Below are 17,278 nucleotides of genomic sequence, written 5' to 3' on the forward strand. Positions count from 1 at the left end.
TAATTGGAATTCTGTTTCTTCTTTTTTTTTTTTTTCAAGTTTGGGAAAGAAATCCAAATGTTTGACGTCACTTATGTGTCATGAAGGCAGGGAGAGGGACAGTTCTCCCAGTGAGTTTGGCTGATGTTGGGGAGTTCCGTGATGGCTTGGTGCTTAAGATTCCTGGTTTTCACTGCCATGACCCAGGTTGAGTCCCTGATAAGACAACTGAGATCCTGCCAGCCGTGAGGTATGGCCACCAGCAACAGCAAAACAAGATTAATATATATATATATATATATATATATATATACATATACATATATATATATATTTTTTGCTGATATGTAGCTGGGTGACCACACAAGACGTCTTCCATAGAGCCCTGCCAATGAAACAGTTCAGTGAGCTGTACCTAGCTCAGCTCTGTTTTGCAGAATGAGAGTTGAAGCTCTTCATGCGCATGGAACTCCTTGTGAATGAGCTTGCTTTCTGTTCATATACGTCAGAGTGTTGGATGTTTACGAGCAGAGATGTTGCTTTCATGATGCAAGTGACTTTCTGGGCACTTGGGATTTGCTTTAGTTGGTCAAAGTCTATGTGCTTTCTCCTACAAATGTTTCCTTTCCTATTCTACACTGAAAAAAAAATCACTTTGTTTGCAATATGGCAACAGGTGACTCATAGTGTGCTCCCAAGTTAACCTCTTTGTCAGTCCCCCCAAAGCTTCCCCTTCTGTTACGATGGTCAAATGCTTCTCAGGGTGAACCAGGCAAAGGCAGGTCATGGGAATATCCCCAGGTAGATGATTCCCTGGTTTCAGAGCAGAGAGAGAGATGGAGCATTCATGGAGAATGATGTCACTGTCTCTGAAAAGTTACATGCCCTTTTCAGTTACAGGAAAGTCACCCGGGCTTCCTGGTGGCTCTGTAGTGAAGACTCCATCTGCCAACCTAGGTGTCCGTAGGCAGATGAAAACGGTTAAGGAAGTTGTGGTACGTATACACAATGGAATGTTACTGAGCTATGAAAAAGGGTGCATTTGAGTCCCTTCTGATGAGGTGGATGAACCTGGAGCCTGTGACACAGAGTGAAGTGAGTCAGAAAAAGAAAGACAAATACCGTCGATTAACGTACAGTATGGACTCCAGATAGGCGGTACCAACGATCCTGTGTACAGAGCAACAAAAGAGACACAGATGTAAAGAACAGACTTCTGGACTCTGTGGGAGAGGGGGAGGGTGGGATGATCTGAGACACTAGCATTGAGACGTGTGTGTTACTATATGTGAGACAGGTCATCAGTGCAAACTCATGCTTGAAGCAGGGCACTCAACGCTGGTGCCCTGGGGCAGCCGGCAGGAATATGGTGGGGAGGTGGGTGTGGGGGGGTCGTTCAGGACGGGGGTGACGCCTGTGTGCCTGTGGATGTATGCCGAAAACCATCACAATATTGTAAGGTGGCAATATTGTACATTACAAGATTGCAAAGTAAATATCCTCCAGTTAAAACAAATACATTAAAACAAAGAAAAGAAAAGAATGTGTCTGCAAATGCAGGGGACGTGGGTTCAGTCTCTGGTTTGGGAAGATCCTGTGTGCCACAGAGCGACTCAGCCTGAGCACGACCACTGTGAAAAGCGTCCATGCCCAGACACTGTGCTCCACCATGATGAGAAGCCCCCGTACCACAGCTAGAGAGGAGCCCCCCAACCCGTGCAGCAAGGAAGACCCGGCCCAGCCCCCCAAAATTAATTAATTTAATGTTAAAGAAAGAGACAGTCCCCCCCAAGCTACTGAATTGGACCTGAAATTTGGCCGCGACACTCCTTGATATTGAACTGTTAATATCCTCGTGGTTGTCAGGGGTCAGGACCCAGGGGGAAAACCATCGCACTTTCCAAGTTAGTGAAAGTGAAGTCGCTCAGTCGTGTCCGAATCTTTGCCACCCCAAGGACTCTAGCCCACCATGCTCCTCTGTCCATGGGATTTTCCAGGCAAGAGTACTGGAGTGGGGTGCCATTTCCTTCTCCAGGGGATCTTCCTGACCCAGGGATCGAACCCGGGTCTCCTGCATTGTAGGCAGATGCTTTACTGTCTGAGCCACCCGGGGCACAATCTCAAATGAGCACGTTCTTCACAGAAGTGAGCAGACGCCAGGAAGGAACACATCCAAGTTTGTAGCCGCGGCTGTCCTGCAAACGTGCTATGAAAGCTTGAGTTCGTTGACAGAGAAGTCCAGTCAGACAATTCCCATAGATAACTATGGACGGGCATTCGTGACATTGTACAGGAGGCAGGGATCAAGATCATCCCCCAGAAAAAGAAATGTTAAAAGGGCAAAGTGGTTGTCTGATGGGGCCTTACAAATAACTGAGAAAAGAAGAGAAACTAAAGGCAAAGGAGAAAAGGAAAGATATAAGCATCTGAATGCAGAGTTCCACAGGATAGCAAGGAGAGATAAGAAAGCCTTCCTCGGTTATCAGTGAAAAAAAATAGAGGAAAACAATAGAATGGGAAAGACTAGAGATCTCTTCAAGAAAATTAGAGATACCAAGGGAACATTTCATGCAAAGACGGGCTCGATAAAGGACAGAAATGGTATGGACCTAACAGAAGCAGACGATATTAAGAAGAGGTGGTAACAATACACAGAAGGACTGTACAAAAAAGATCTTCACGACCCAGATAATCACGATGGTGGGATCACTCACCTAGAACCAGTTATTCTGGAATGCAAAGTCAAGTGGGCCTTAGGAAGCATCACTATGAACAAGGCTAGTGGAGATGATGGAATTCCAGTTGAGTTATTTCAAATCCTGAAAGATGATGCTGTGAAAGTGCTGCATTCAATATACAAGCAAATTTGGAAAACTCAGCAGTGGCCATAGGACTGGAAAAGGTCAGTTTTCCTTCCAATGCCAAAGAAAGACAATGCTAAAGAATGCTCAAACTACTGCACAGTTGCACTCATCTCACATGCTAGTAAAGTAATGCTCAAAATTCTCCAAGCAAGGCTTCAATAGTACGTGAACCATGAACTTCCAAATGTTCAAGCTGAATTTAGAAAAGGCAGAGGAACCAGAGATTGCCAACATCCACTGGATCACCAGAAAAGCAAGAGAGTTCCAGAAAAACATCTATTTCTGCTTTATTGACTACACCAAAGCCTTACGCCAATTGATGCTTTTGAACTGTGGTATTGGAGAAGATTCTTAGACTGCAAGGAGATCCAACCAGTCCATCCTAAAGGAAATCAATCCTGAATATTTATTGGAAGGACTGATGCTGAAGCTGAGACTCCAATACTTTGGCCACTTTATGCGAAGAACTGACTCATTTTAAAAGACCCCTGATGCTGGGAAAGATTGAAGGCGGTAGGAGAAGGGGATGACAGAGGATGAGATGGTTGGATGGCATCACCGACTCAATGGACATGAGTGTGAGCAAGCTCTGGGAGTTGGTGATGGACAGGGGGGCCTGGCATGCTGCAGTCCATGGGGTCGCAAAGAGTCAGATGACTGAGTGACTGAACTGAACTGAATTGAGTGGCAATGCTCTGTGTGATTTTGAGAGTGTACGGGCCACTCTGCCAGAAAATGTGATGTTGTAGGAACATTTCCATTCCAGCCATCCCAACTATTTTGATAGCTCAGACACTGTTTAAAAGTTTAGCTCAGTAGAATCACTTTCCATTTTTCATGGCAGAAATGAGCCTTTTTTTGACAAGCCATATTTCTGCAGCACTGTTCAACGGTGGTTTCCATCACTGCATGATTTATTACCTGCTTCCAGGAAAGAGCACGTTAGATGCAGGATATAAAAAAAAATTAAAAATGAGACCTCTCTCTGCATTGCAAGGAGAAAGAAGGTTGCAAAACAGACGTTGCTTCTCTCCTTAAAAAAAAAAAAAAAAAAAGACTTAAATCTTTTGCTTGGAAGTAAGAAAGGAAGTTTCTGAGACTTGGAAATTTGTTTTTATTATTAAGTCCCCCTTTGTAGGATCAAGGCCCAGTTTAGTCATGAGATACTGATCTTAAGAAAATGGTTATAATTCCTGAGTTCTTAAGTGCTGAGTTTTGTGGGCATATGACGAAACACAGCTTCCAGAAACAGAGGTAGAGTAATGCCATTTGCAGCAACACGGGTGGGCCTAGAGATTCTCATACTGAGTGGGCTAAGTCAGACAGAGAAGGAGAAATCTCGTACGGCATGCCTTCTATGTGGAATGGAGAAAGAAATAGAGAAAGAAACGACACAATGAATTTCCTTAACAAAACAGAAACAGATTCACAGACGTAGCTTATGGTTGCCCAGGGGAAGGGATAGTCAGGGAGTTTGGGATGGACATGGACACACTGCTGTATTTAACAAGGAGAACCAACCAGGACCTGCTGGACAGCACAGGGAACTCTGCTCAATCCTCTGTAATAACCTTATGGTCACTAGGGGGGAAGGATGGGAAAGGGATAGTCAGGGAGTCTGGGGTGGACATGGACACACTGCTGTGTTTAACATGGAGAACCAGCAAGGACCTGCTGCCCAGCACAGGGAACTCTGCTCAATGCTCTGTAATAACCTTATGGTCACCAGGGGTAAGGATGGGGGAAGGGATAGTCAGGGAGTTTGGGATGGACTTGGACACACTGCTGTATTTAGCATGGAGAACCAGCAAGGACCTGCTGGGCAGCACGGGGACCTCTGCTCAGTGTCACGTGGCCGCCTGGATGGGAGGGGAGTTTGGGGGAGAAGGGGTGCATGTGTATGTGTGGCACTGAGTGCCTTCAGGGTTCACCTGCAAACTGTCACAGCATTGTTCACTGACTACACTGCAGTATAAAAATAAAAGATTTTTTGTAAGAGAATAAAATAAAAAGGCAAGGTAGAGATTGATTTGGGGAAAAGGAGATCCACTGCCAGTCTTGAACCTTCATGGAAAGGCCTTACCTCCATGTGGACAAAAAGGTGATGGAGGGAGCTGGGGTCCATCTCAACCTCAGAATTTTTCATGCTCCAGCTCTCCTCTCTGCTCCTTTCTCATCCCTTGCTTCCTTTCCACCTCTTTAGGATCTCATAGGCTAAAGGACGGGCTTCCACAATGGCTCAGCTGGTAAAGAATCCGCTTGCAATGCAGGAGACCTGGGTTCAATCCCTGGGTTGGGAAGATCCCCTGGAGAAGGGAACGGCTACCCACTCCAGTGTTCTGGCCCGGAGAATCCCATGGATACAGTCCATCCCTGGAGAAGGGAACGGCTACCCACTCCAGTGTTCTGGCCTGGAGAATCCCATGGATACAATCCGTCCCTGGAGAAGGGAACGGCTACCCACTCCAGTGTTCTGGCCTGGAGAATCCCATGGATACAGTCCATCCCTGGAGAAGGGAACGGCTACCCACTCCAGTGTTCTGGCCTGGAGAATCCCATGGATACAGTCCATGGGGTCGCGAAGAGTCAGGCACAGCCGAGCCAATGTCTCTTTCAGTCACAATACTTGCCATTTCAGCATAGAAATGGTATTCAGAGCACGCGCTTCTTTTGGATAGAATTGTCTGTCTACCCTGTTCCTCTCATGGCAAATAGCAAGCATGCTTTGAAAGCGAGCCAATTCTGTCTTTTGTTCTTATTTTTAACTTAGCGGTAATGGAGTATTTTCAGTCCTGTGGACTTCGGCGGAGCGCGTGGTGGATCATGCAGGATGGGTGCCAGAGAAGCACTCAGGAGCAAGGCTATAATTACTTTATGAGGGTTTTAATGACACCAAAAGGCCCCACCAAAAAACAAAGACAGGAAGAAAAAGCCTGAGGGACATCGGGCCTCTCAAGAGTGCTCACCCAAATTATGTGAGCAAGTAAGGACGACCCTCTAAGCAAGGCAGCTAGAGAGACACAGATGTAAAGAACAGACTTTTGGACTCAGTGGGAGAAGGCGAGGGTGGGATGATTTGAGAGCACAGCATTGAAACATAAGTTAAACTTAAGTCGCTTAGTCATGTCCGACTCTTTGCGACCCCATGGACTGTAGCCCACCAGGCTCCTCCGTCTATGGGATTCTCCAGGCAAGAATATTGGAGTGGGTTGCCGTTTCCTCCTCCAGGCAATCTTCAGACCCAGGGATCGAACCCGAGTCTCCCATATCTCCTCCATTTCAGGCGGATTCTTTACCTCTGAGTCACCGGTATTATCTAGTATAGATTATTATTATTACAGATTATTACAGGGTATTGAGTAGAGTTCCCAGTGCTATACTGTAGGTCCTTATTAGTATCTGTTCAATATATGGCTTCCCTGCTAGCTCAGTTGGTTAAGAATCTACCTGCAATGCAGGAGACCCCGGTTCGATTCCTGGGTGGGGAAGATCCGCTGGAGAAGGGAAAGGCTACTCACTCCAGTATTCTTGGGCTTCCCTGGTGGCTTAGATGGTAAAGAATCTACCCGCAATGCGGGAGACCTGGGTTCGATCCCTGGGTCAGGAAGAGCCCCTGGAGAAGGGAAAGGCTACCCACTCCAGTATTCTGGCCTGGGGAATCCCATGGACTGTATAGTCGCAAAGAGTCAGAGGCGACTGAGCGCCTTTCACTTTCTTTCACGTTTGTATATGGCAGTGTGTATCTGTCAATACTAGTCTTCTAGGGTATCCTCCCCCGCTTCCCCTCTTTGGGAGCTATAGGTTTGTTTTCTACATCTGTGCCTCTATTTCTGCTTTCTAGATAAGTTCATTTATGATTTTTTTTTTTTTAGATTCCATATATAAGCATTATCATTGTGACGTTTGTCTGGGGAGTGTTTTTAATCAGAGAAAGAAAACCCTCAAATTCAACAATCTCACTCTTCCCAGGTGTCTTTCTGCCCCAGGTCTCAGGGGCAGTGGCCTCATAGCGTCAATGCCTTCAATTTCTCTAGTGGGTGTTAATGTATGTTTCACTCAAAAGAAAAGTTTAGACTTTTTTTTTTTCCTTTACTTAACCTCCCTCCAAAAGGGACTTCCCATGTGGCTCAGTGGTAAAGAATCTGCCTGCCAGTGCAAGAGACACAGGTTTGAGACCTGGGTTGGGAAGATCCCCTGGAGTAGGAAGTGGCAACCCACTCTGGATTGTTGCCTGGGAGATCCCATGGACAGAGGAGCCTGGTGGGCTGCAGTCCATGGGGTCGCAAAGAGTCGGACATGACCTAGCAACTAAATGACAAACCTCCAAACAGTCTTATTTTGCTCATCACCCATTGTATTACAGTTATCCCTTGCCATCTGGAAACTTCCGCCTTTTGGCATAATCATTGAACAGATGTGTTTACCTTTGAGAGCATAAACGTGTGCCATGTATGTGTGTGGTATGTAAATGTGTCTTAAGCATATTCCCATCCTCGGGGTATTTAATATCATCATCATCATTATTTGCAAATCACTGCATTGGGACTTAGAACTTCATTTTCATTGAAGTCTATCCAATCTAAGTTGCCCCATGCTATATGTTATCTTTTTCTTAAAGGCAGATTGTCAAAAATTCTTGTTTTCAACAGATCTGGAGTTTGTGAATAAGCTGGAATAAGCAGAAAAGGGGGTGCAGAACCAGCAGAGGGTCATCCCACCTCCTTGTTCCCCTCCTGTGTCCGCAAGTCGGTTCTCTAGGCCTGCACCTCTGTTTCCACTTTGCAAATGGGTTCATCAGCACCATCCTTCTCGATTCCATACATGTGCCTTCATAGACAGTACTTGTTTTCCTCTTTGTGACTTACTTCACTGTGCATGACAGACGCTAGGTCCCTCCACATCTCTGGAAATGAGGCAGCTTTGTTCTTTTTCATGGCTGAGCAGTATTCCGCGGTATACATGGAACCTATCTTCTGTATCAGTTCGTCTGTTGATGGACATCTGGGTTGCTTGCTATTGTAAATAGGGCTGTGCTGAACACTGAGGTTCCTGTGTCTTTTTGAATTAGGGTTTTTATTTTGGGGTATATGCTTATGAGTGGGTCCACCCCCACAGACGTGTGACACTGGTAACATCGAGCGAATCACTCCGTGTCTCCGTATCACGATTCCAACTCACAGTGTCGCTTTGAGGATGAAATGAGTTCACACCTGAGCACAGCTGACTTGCCTCCCTACATGGCACACGGTGCCCAGCGATGGTCAGTTAGCGTTCCTTGCTGAATGACCACCTTGTAGCGCCATCATGCCTTCGTGTACTGGACAGCTCAGATAAGCCAGGGTGCAGCCCCATCACGCCTTCCTGTACTGAAGGACAGCTCAGATAAGCCAGGGTGCCTGAGCCCCCTGGTGGGCGTGGCCACCTGACGCCCCGCCTACTTCTCCCCCCAGAGTCATCGACGGCCGGGACCTGATGCCCTTGCTGCAGGGGCGGGCCCAGCGATCAGAGCACGAGTTTCTCTTCCACTACTGCAACTTCTACCTGAACGCCGTGCGCTGGCATCCACCCAACAGTGAGTAGACGCGTCTCTCCTCCGTGTATCTCTCCCTGCCTCGCTTCCAGGGCTGCGTGTCATCGGGGAGGGGCCGGGGAAGAGAATAGAACCGCAAGCGGCCATTGCTCTCGCGAGATGCCCCCCGCTCCCCGCGCTCCTGCAAAGAAGCCGGGTGTGATTTCTCCTTCCTCCTGGTCCTACGTTCTTCTCTTGAGCCTGCTGGTTACCCCGGTTGTCTCGGCAGACCGGGGCAGTCGCCTAGCTCTATGCCAGTGCTTGCTGGCTCCTTCCTCCTGGGGGGGCAGAGGACGTGCCAGGTGGTCGGCAGGGTTCTGAAGCTGCTTCCTTCCTGCTCCGCCAGCCACCCAGCTGCATCTCCTGGTCCCACCTTCCGTCTGAGTGTCTGCCGAAGAGCCCCTCTGCTCTGGCACGGCTGGTCTCTGCTGGCGGTTCCCTCTGCTTGGAACAACTTTCTTTTCCTTCCTGGTTAATGCTTACCCACCTCCCACGATGCCCCTCCAATGCGATCTCCCCTGCCTGCGGTCTTGTAGCTTTACACTGGTGCTGAGTGGCTTTCAGATGTCTACCTGACCTTGTCCCCTGAGCCTCAAAGGCGGCGGCTCGTGACCCGCCGATCTGTCGATCTGTTTGGTCACATTCTCTGTGTGTGTCTGCTAGCCGTGGATGTTTAAGACAACGCTCAGACGCGTTGATGCCAGCGTGGTTCCCAGACCCAGTGTGTTTTACGTCTGTGTCAGTGACAAGATGTACTCGATGCTTTGGGTCTGCTGACAGCAGATACAAAGGTGCATTTCCTTTTATTAATTTTTTTTTAATGCAGGTATGTGTCTTTTGTTGCACTGGGTCTCTGTGGCTTTGCGGAGGCTCTCTCTAGTTTTGGCGAGCAGGGGCACCTCTCTGCTCACAGTTCGCGGGCTTCTGATTGCAGTGGGTTCTCTTGTTGCAGAGCACCAGCTGTAGGGCACTCAGGCTTCAGTGGTTGTGGCCCGTGGGCTCAATAATTGTGGCTCCTTGGCTCTCAAGCACAGGTTCAGTAGTCGAGGCACACAGGTTCAGTTGTTCCACGGCAAGTGGGATCTTCCCGGACCAGGAATCAAACCTGTGTCTCCTGCATGGCTAGGCGGATTCTTAACTACTGAACCACCAGACGTCCCAACGGGTGCATTTCTAATGAGCCTAAAGGACCAAGGGGAATCAAGTGATGATCATACGTGTAGCAATAGTCCCGCATCTGGTTTTCGTACATGTAAATGTCAGATTACAGTACAAGGAGGTCCAACCTGTCCATCCTAAAGGAAATCGGTCCTGAAGATTCATTGGAAGGACTGATGCTGAAGCTGAAGCTCCAGTACTTTGGCCACCTGATGCAAAGAACTGACTCTTTAGAAAAGACCCTGATGCTGGGAAAGATTGAAGGCGGGAGGAGAAGGGGATGACAGAGGATGAGATGGTTGGATGACATCACCAACTCAATGGACATGAGTTTGAGCAAGCTCCTGGAGTTGGTGATGGACAGGGAGGGCTGGCGTGCTGCAGTCCATGGGGTCACAAAGAGTCAGACACGACTGAGCGGCTGAACCAACACCATCGCATCACTGAGATGCCTAGGCGTCTGTGGGAGTGCAGCACGTATTATACCCCTATTGTATATCTTAGAGATCGACGCTGATGTTAGACTCTTGGGTGCCTCTTGAGAGAGGGAATGAAGCTCTCCTTTTCTATAGCATGTTTTGGGTTCTGCTCCCAGATGGGAGATTCTCCCAGAGCATCTGGTCACCATGCCACCAGCTGATGGCTCATTCTTAAATTCAGGGGATTCTCATACTAGATTTCAGTGCAGTCCTGACCCCATCCTCATCACCCAGCCGAGTTACCCAAGACATCGTTTAAAGAGCAGCTGCTCCATTATTTTTCAAGTGAAAGATTGTGATCCTTGGTTTGTCCACAGAAATCAGGTTTACCCTGGTTTATACTTTAAATCTGGAAGACTTCCCTGAGATAACTTCTGGAAGATTTTCCATTTTAAATCTGAATGACTTCCTTCTGATAACTTCTGGAAGATGAATGTACCAAAACTGCATGCTCACAATTCTAGGCTGGGAAGGACCCTATTAACCTATCTCATCCACGTGCCCATCACTCCTAATGTCCATAGGCATGCTGTCTCTTTTTTAGGTGAACTGGCAGTATTTTTGGAGGAGGAAAAACGGCAACCCACTCCAGTACTCTTGCCTGGGAAATCCCACGGACAGAGGAGCCTGGTGGTCTGCAGTCCATGGGGTCGCAAAGAGTCGGACGTGACTTGGTGACTAAACAGCTGGCAGCATTTAAATCTGAATAAGTTCAGTGCAGTTCGGTCGCTCAGTCGTGTCCAACTCTTTGCAACCCCATGGACTGCAGCACTCCAGGCCTCCCTGTCCATCACCAACTCCCGGAGTTTACTCAGACTCATGTCCATTGAGTCGGTGATGCCATCCAACCATCTCTTTTAAATCTGAGCCATCTCATAAAGGAGAGATATGGTCCTCCCCATCTTTTTTTATTTTTAGCTTTTTATTTTATATTGAAGTACACTTGCTGAACAGTGTGACCTTGGTTTCCGGTGCACAGCGCCGTGATTCAGTGATACACACACGCATCTCTTCCTTTTCACATGCCCTTCCCATGTAGCTTGCTGCATAATACTGGGCGGAGTTGTCTGTGCTATACAGCAGGTCCTGGTCGGTTATGCGTCTTAAACGTAGCAGTGTGTCCACGTTCCTGCTTCCTTTTATATTGAGCCTGAAAGAACCAAGTTTCCGGGGCTCTTGGCTGTTTAAAGACGTCCTGTACCTTGCCGAATTGCATTTAAGTAAAGCCAGCCGCCTCCACTTACAGGGCCCGGAAGGAACATATTGGATCAGGGGCTGGGGAAACACAGTTATGTGGAGGAATAAACAGGAAGGGGCAGAAAATAGGGGTAAGTGAGAAAAACCAGACCCAGATGCTGCGAGGCAGCAGGCCCGGGGATCAAATTTGCTGCTGAGACAGACACAAGGACATCTCCTCTTAAGCAGCTCATACTGTCTTCTGCCTCGAGCGAGCGACAGAGGAGGGAAAAATGACAGTCTTTCAATGCTGGAATCGTCCATCTCGTCAACGGGTGTGAGGAAACTATGGGTTTCTTTTCTTTAATCTTGTCCCCTTTGGAGATCGTGCCCTGAACCTCAGGCACGGTGGTGGCCGCGGTGGCTGTCCCTCGGGGCTCCCTGCAGCTGTTTGCTCAGTGTCTGTGACTGCCCACTTGTTCCACACGTATTTATTGAGCATCTGCTGCGTGGCACCTGCTGGCCTGGACACCTGTCGGTGGGCAAAATGTACTGAGTTCTCTGCCTGGGAGTTGCTTGCCTCTTAGGTCACGGGGGAGCTGCAGGCTAGGCAAACAGCCGGGAATGCAGACTTGTTTCAGGAAGTGGCGCTTGCCCATGAGGATTACTAGTACTGCATGAGTCCTAGTTGGAAGAGGCGGCCCTGTGTTTAGATTACTAGTACTACATGAGTAGATTATTAGTAGTGCGGACTACTGTTACTAGTTGGAAGAGATGGCTTAGATCATCTCGTAATCGAAAGTGGAGTCTGGCTGCTTGACGCTCAAAAGCCGCTGAAGAGGGCAGGGTGGTGGGAAGGAAGAGTTTGCTTTATTTGGGATGCTCTCAGCCAGGGGCAGGGGCGGGGGACATCTGTCCAAAGGCTGACTCCCTGACAGTCGGAATGTAAAAGCTTTTATAGACCAAGGGAGGGGGATTCCTTGCAGAAGCAGCACAGTCAGCCCTGAATGTCATTTTGAAACTGATCATCAGTGGTCTGATTAGGATCATCTTTATTCTTTTAGGTACAGTTCATCTTTCAGCCCCACTAGCATCAGTGGTGGAGAAGGCAGTGGCAGCCCGCTCCAGTACTCTTGCCTGGACAATCCCACGGACAGAGGAGCCTGGTGGGCTGCAGTCCACGGGGTCGCTAAGAGTGGGACACGACTGAGCGACTTCACTTTCACTTTTCACTTTCGTGCATTGGAGAAGGACGCGGCAGCCCACTCCAGCGTTCTTGCCTGGAGAATCCCAGGGAGATCACACAGAGTCGGACACGACTGAAGGGACTTAGCAGTAGCAGCAACAGCAATAGCATCAGTGGTGCTAGCAGGAAAGAACCCAGCTGCCGATGCAGGACGCATAAGAGACGTGGGTTTGCTCCCTAGATGGGGAAGATCCCCTGGAGGAGGGCATGGCAATCCACTCCAGGATTCTTGCCTGGAGAATGCCACGGACAGAGAAGTTTGGAGGGCTGCAGTCCATGGGGTCGCCAAGGGTCAGACAGGACTGAGATGACTTAGCACAGTAGAGCACAGTCTCTTCACTCCCAGGGTTGATTGGTTTCCATCTCTTTGAGGCCAGTTCTGGGAATTAGGGCAGGTTAGATCACGGTTACTGTCTGGTTGTCATGAAGTTAACGTCTTCCCCCTAGTGGGGGTTTCACTATCTTTATTTATTTATTTATTTATTTATTTATTTATTTATTTATTTTTTACTTTACAGTACTGTATTGGTTTTGCCATACATTGACATGAATCCACCACGGGTATCTTTAAAGCAGCTCATGAGACCTGGCTCAGAATGTTATCTATATAGCCTTTGGTGCTAAGTCACTGCAGTCGTGTCCAACTCTTTGTGACCCCATGGGCTGTAGCCCACCAGGCTCCCCCGTCCCTGGGATTCCCCAGGCAAGAACCCTGGAGTGGGTTGTCATTTCCTTCTCCAATGCATGAAAGTGAAAAGTGAAAGTGAAGTCTCTCGGTCATGTCTGACTCTTTGAAACCCCATGGACTGTAGCCCCCCAAGCTCCTCTGTCCATGAGATTCTCCAAGAAAGAATCGTAGAGTGGGTTGCCATTCCCTTCTCCATAAAGCCTTTGAGCTTTCCTTGAATTTGCTTGAACTCTGACTAAACTTATTCTTTGGCTCAAGGCTTTTCACAGACCAAAGGCAGGCTGAGGACCTCTGTTTTTGCTTCCGGATCTGTATCAGCAAGAGACCGTGGGTTACCATAGAACCTAAACCAGTCCTAGTTGGGGGACATCACTTGGATCATCTCACATCTATGTTGGTAGGAGACTGTGGACAATTCACAGGCGTTGAACTAGTACGGTTTAGAAGAGATGGGCTTGGATCACCTGAGATCTCTGCTCATAGGAGATTGTGGTCACCACCACCTGGGGGACGCTTTCTGTAATTCTTAGAGGCAAGAGTATTGCCACCTTGAGCTCCAAAGTATCTTGAGCTCCAGATACTTGGTTAGAAAAGAAAAGAGACATTTAGGCTCAAGGTTTGTAGATGCAGGGCCAGGGCAGCAGTGAGCTGGAACCAGCCCCTGGCGGCTGAGGAATCCCACCAGCTTGTGGGGAACACGTTCCTGCCAGGAAGTCAGCCTTGTGCGGAGCGTCTCCACCACGGCGACTGGCGGACACAGCGGATGTCGACCGTGTTCCTCGCCCAGAGAAGCTAGAGCTTTCCAGCAGGACACTGGTACCCCTCTACTAGATTGGAGTGGCAGTGTTGGGGAGATCCAACTCGTGTTTGTCTTGATGAGGTTGGATGCCTAAATTTCCCTGGTGGCTCTGGCAGTGAAGAATCCACCTATAAAGCGGGAGACCCAGGTTCCATTCCTGGGTTGGGAAGACCCCCCTGGAGAAGGGAATGGCAGCCCACTCCAGTGTTCTTGCCTAGAGAATCCCATGGACAGAGGAGCCTGGTGGGCTACATACAGTCCATGGGTTGCAAAGAATCAGACAAGACTGAGCAACTGATGCTTTTGCTACCTATTACAATTGCAGACTTCTTAAATACTCATCTTTTTCCAAAACGTTACCGCCAGAATGCTGTTTCTACTCTTTTAAAACATGAATCCCTTTCAGCTTTTATATACAATATATTCTCCATAATAATTGAATATTAGGGCCAGAATGCTGTTTCTCCTCTTAAAATATGAATCCCTTTTGGCTTTTGTATACAATGTCTTCTTTATAATAATTGAACAGTTCTGTACTTTTAATGATTCTGTAGCTTGGTTGTCTCAGCACATTGAGGGGATGAGAAGTCTTCATTTATTTTTTTCCCTAACAGTGAGCACTGGTTTTAAAAATGATGATGTATCTTGGCTTCCCTGGTGGCTCAGACGGTAAAGACTCCGCCTGCAATGCGGGAGACCCAGGTTCAATCCCTGGGTCAGGAAGATCCTGCTGGAGAAGGAAATAGCAACCTACTTCAGTGTTGTGCCTGGAAAATCCTACAGTCAGAGGAACCCGGTGGGCTAAAGTCTACGGGGTCACAAAGAGGGACAGGACTGAGCTACTGACGCTTTCATTACCTTACAATTCCAGACTTGTTAAAATCTCATTTTTCCGAAAGATTAGAGCCAGAACACTGTCTACTCTGTTAAAACATGAATCCCGTTCAGCTTTTACGTACCACGTCTTCTCTATAATTGAATAATTCTATAATTCTAATGGTTCTGTAATTTAGTTGTCTCAGCACATTGAATGGCTTCACTTTATCATCATCTGAGATCATTATTCCCGTTACATTTTAGGAGAACTCACGAAAGCATTACTAGAACACGGATAGCTTTGGTGATGTGATGATGGGAATTTTGAGCTTAAATTTCCTGTTCAGCTTGTATTCAAAAAGTGTGGCTTTAAGTTTTGACTTAGGTATTTGCCTTAGTTTAAAGGCAATGTAATGGCAACTGGATTTTATGGTCAAATGCATCTTAACAGACTGGCGGATGTTTTTCGCTCTGGTATTCTGGTGCAGAGTTTTGACAAGATGAACATAACTCTATAAAGTAACTGCTGCAGCTAAGTCGTCTGTGACTCTTTGTGACCCCATGGACTGTAGCCCGCCATGCTCCTCTGTCCAGGGGATTCTCCAGGCAAGGATACAGGAGTGGGTAGCAGAGAGAACGTTCTAATTATAGCTACTTTTGTCTTAGGAATTAAACGGCATAAGAAAGGCTGAGCTGGTTTTTGTGGGTGTTGGTTGGATACCCTTTTTTATCTGAAGATCAGAAGTTCAATCTGAAGGGTCAGCTACAGCGTACTGAAGGCTGAGGCTGAACTAACGTCAGTTCAGTTCAGTTCAGTCACTTAGTCGTGTCCGACTCTTTGGAACCCCATGGACTGCACGCCAGGCCTCCCTGTCCATCACCAACTCCTGGAGCTTGCTCAAACTCATGTCCATCGAATCGGTGATGCCATCCAACCATCTCATCCTCTGTCGTCCCCTTCTCCTTTGTCCTCAGTCTTTCTCAGCATCCGAGTCTTTTCAAACGAGTTGGCTCTTCACTTCAGGTGTTAGAGCTTCAATTTTAGCAACAGTCCTTCCAATGAATGATTAGAATAATCAAAGCAATGAAGAGCAAAGGTTAAAGGCAAAGAAACAGATCCAAGGAGGAACTGAAATCCGCCCTTCCCTGTAACACATTCAGTAGATGACGTCAAGATTACCAAGGGGGGTCAGCTGAGGGTCCCAGGGGACGGTATGGGTGGCTCACAGCGGGTGGAAAGAGAGCAGTCTTTGAAATGCTTCCTTTTTTAAAAAAAAAAAAAAGGTTATTTTCTTTATTTTTGTCTGTGCTGGGTCTTCTTTGCTGCGAGGGCTACTCTCTTGCTTCGGTGCCTGCTTTTATCTTGTTGTGGAGCACAGGCTCTTGGGTGTGTGAGCTTCAGTAGCTGTAGCGCGTGGCCTCAGAAGTTGTGGCTACTGGGCTTGGTTGCCCCGAGGCACGTGGGAATCTTCCTGAATCAGGGATCCAACCTGTGTCCCCGGCGTTGGCAGGCAGACTCTTTACCACTGAGCCACCAGGGAAACCCCTGCCATGCCTCTCGAAGCACTCCAAGGTGGCAGTTTGTAGCGGGAAACGCTGCTAAGACCAAAACCCCCAAATGACTGTATTTGGCTGCTATGATATATACACGGAGTCCCCCATGCGTAGAAAATTAATCTCGCCAAGACAAGCAGTTAAACCACATTCATCAAGGGCCATCAAAATGTGAGTGATAAATTAAGAGTTACTGTGTTACTTTAAATTTTGTTGCTCATGTTCTTTAAGAATCCTGAAGATGGCGGGGATGGACAAAAGTGTCTTAAAACTTGTATTGCAGTGGCAACAGGTTGAAGAACAGCTGGAAAGCAGTGGTCTCGTCTTAGACTGCTGGCAGCTTTACATTCAAAGAGGGGCTCCCCTGGTGGCTTAGAAGGTAAAGAGTCTGCCTCCAATGCAGGAGACCTGAGTTTCATCCCTGGGTTGGGGAAGATCCCTTGGAGAAGGGAATGGCACCCCACTCCAGTATTCTTGCCTGGAGAATTCCATGGACAAAGGAGCCTGGCGGGCTACAGTCCATGGGGTTGCAAAAGAGTCGGACAGGACTGAGTGGCTAAACAACAGCAAATCAGAAAAGGAGACGGGAGCTTGAGAGGTTAACAGCCACGCCGAGCATCCCACAGCTAGGAGACCGCATAACTGGGGTTGGAACCCAGCCTGTCAGAGCCAACAGAAGGGGCGGGAGAGTTCAAGCACATTGTACTCAGTGAGCCACCAAGACAAGACACCGTTCCGAGCTCAGAGTAAGGGATGTGGCCCCAGGAGGCTGGTCATGGGTCTAGACCCACAAGAATCCTTGCATGAAGGGGGATGTAATTTGCAAAGCAGACTGGCATCTGTTAGGAGGGATTAAGCAGCTTTTATCTGCAGAATGTTCTTCTGATGCCTCCGTGGACAGCTCAGTGGGCTTTGCATTGTCCCCGTTTGTCCTTGGAGACCCCGCGTGC

The 17,278-nt window shown here is 47.9% G+C and overlaps 1 protein-coding gene across 4 annotated transcripts in view; it reads left to right on the forward strand.

Annotated features, from left to right (window-relative positions):
- The window catches only part of LOC101118590 (steroid sulfatase), a 227,089-nt gene that overhangs the window by 133,151 nt on the left and 76,660 nt on the right, over positions 1 to 17,278 (forward strand). For all 4 annotated transcript variants that reach the window (XM_060408630.1, XM_027963559.3, XM_042242173.2 and 1 more), the window contains exon 10: positions 8,294 to 8,415. In XM_060408630.1, the coding sequence (XP_060264613.1) occupies positions 8,294 to 8,415 (122 nt within the window). The remainder of the gene's footprint in view (positions 1 to 8,293; positions 8,416 to 17,278) is intronic.

The sequence above is a fragment of the Ovis aries genome, chromosome Y (genome assembly GCF_016772045.2).
Source record: "Ovis aries strain OAR_USU_Benz2616 breed Rambouillet chromosome Y, ARS-UI_Ramb_v3.0, whole genome shotgun sequence".
Taxonomy (NCBI): Eukaryota; Metazoa; Chordata; class Mammalia; order Artiodactyla; family Bovidae; genus Ovis; species Ovis aries.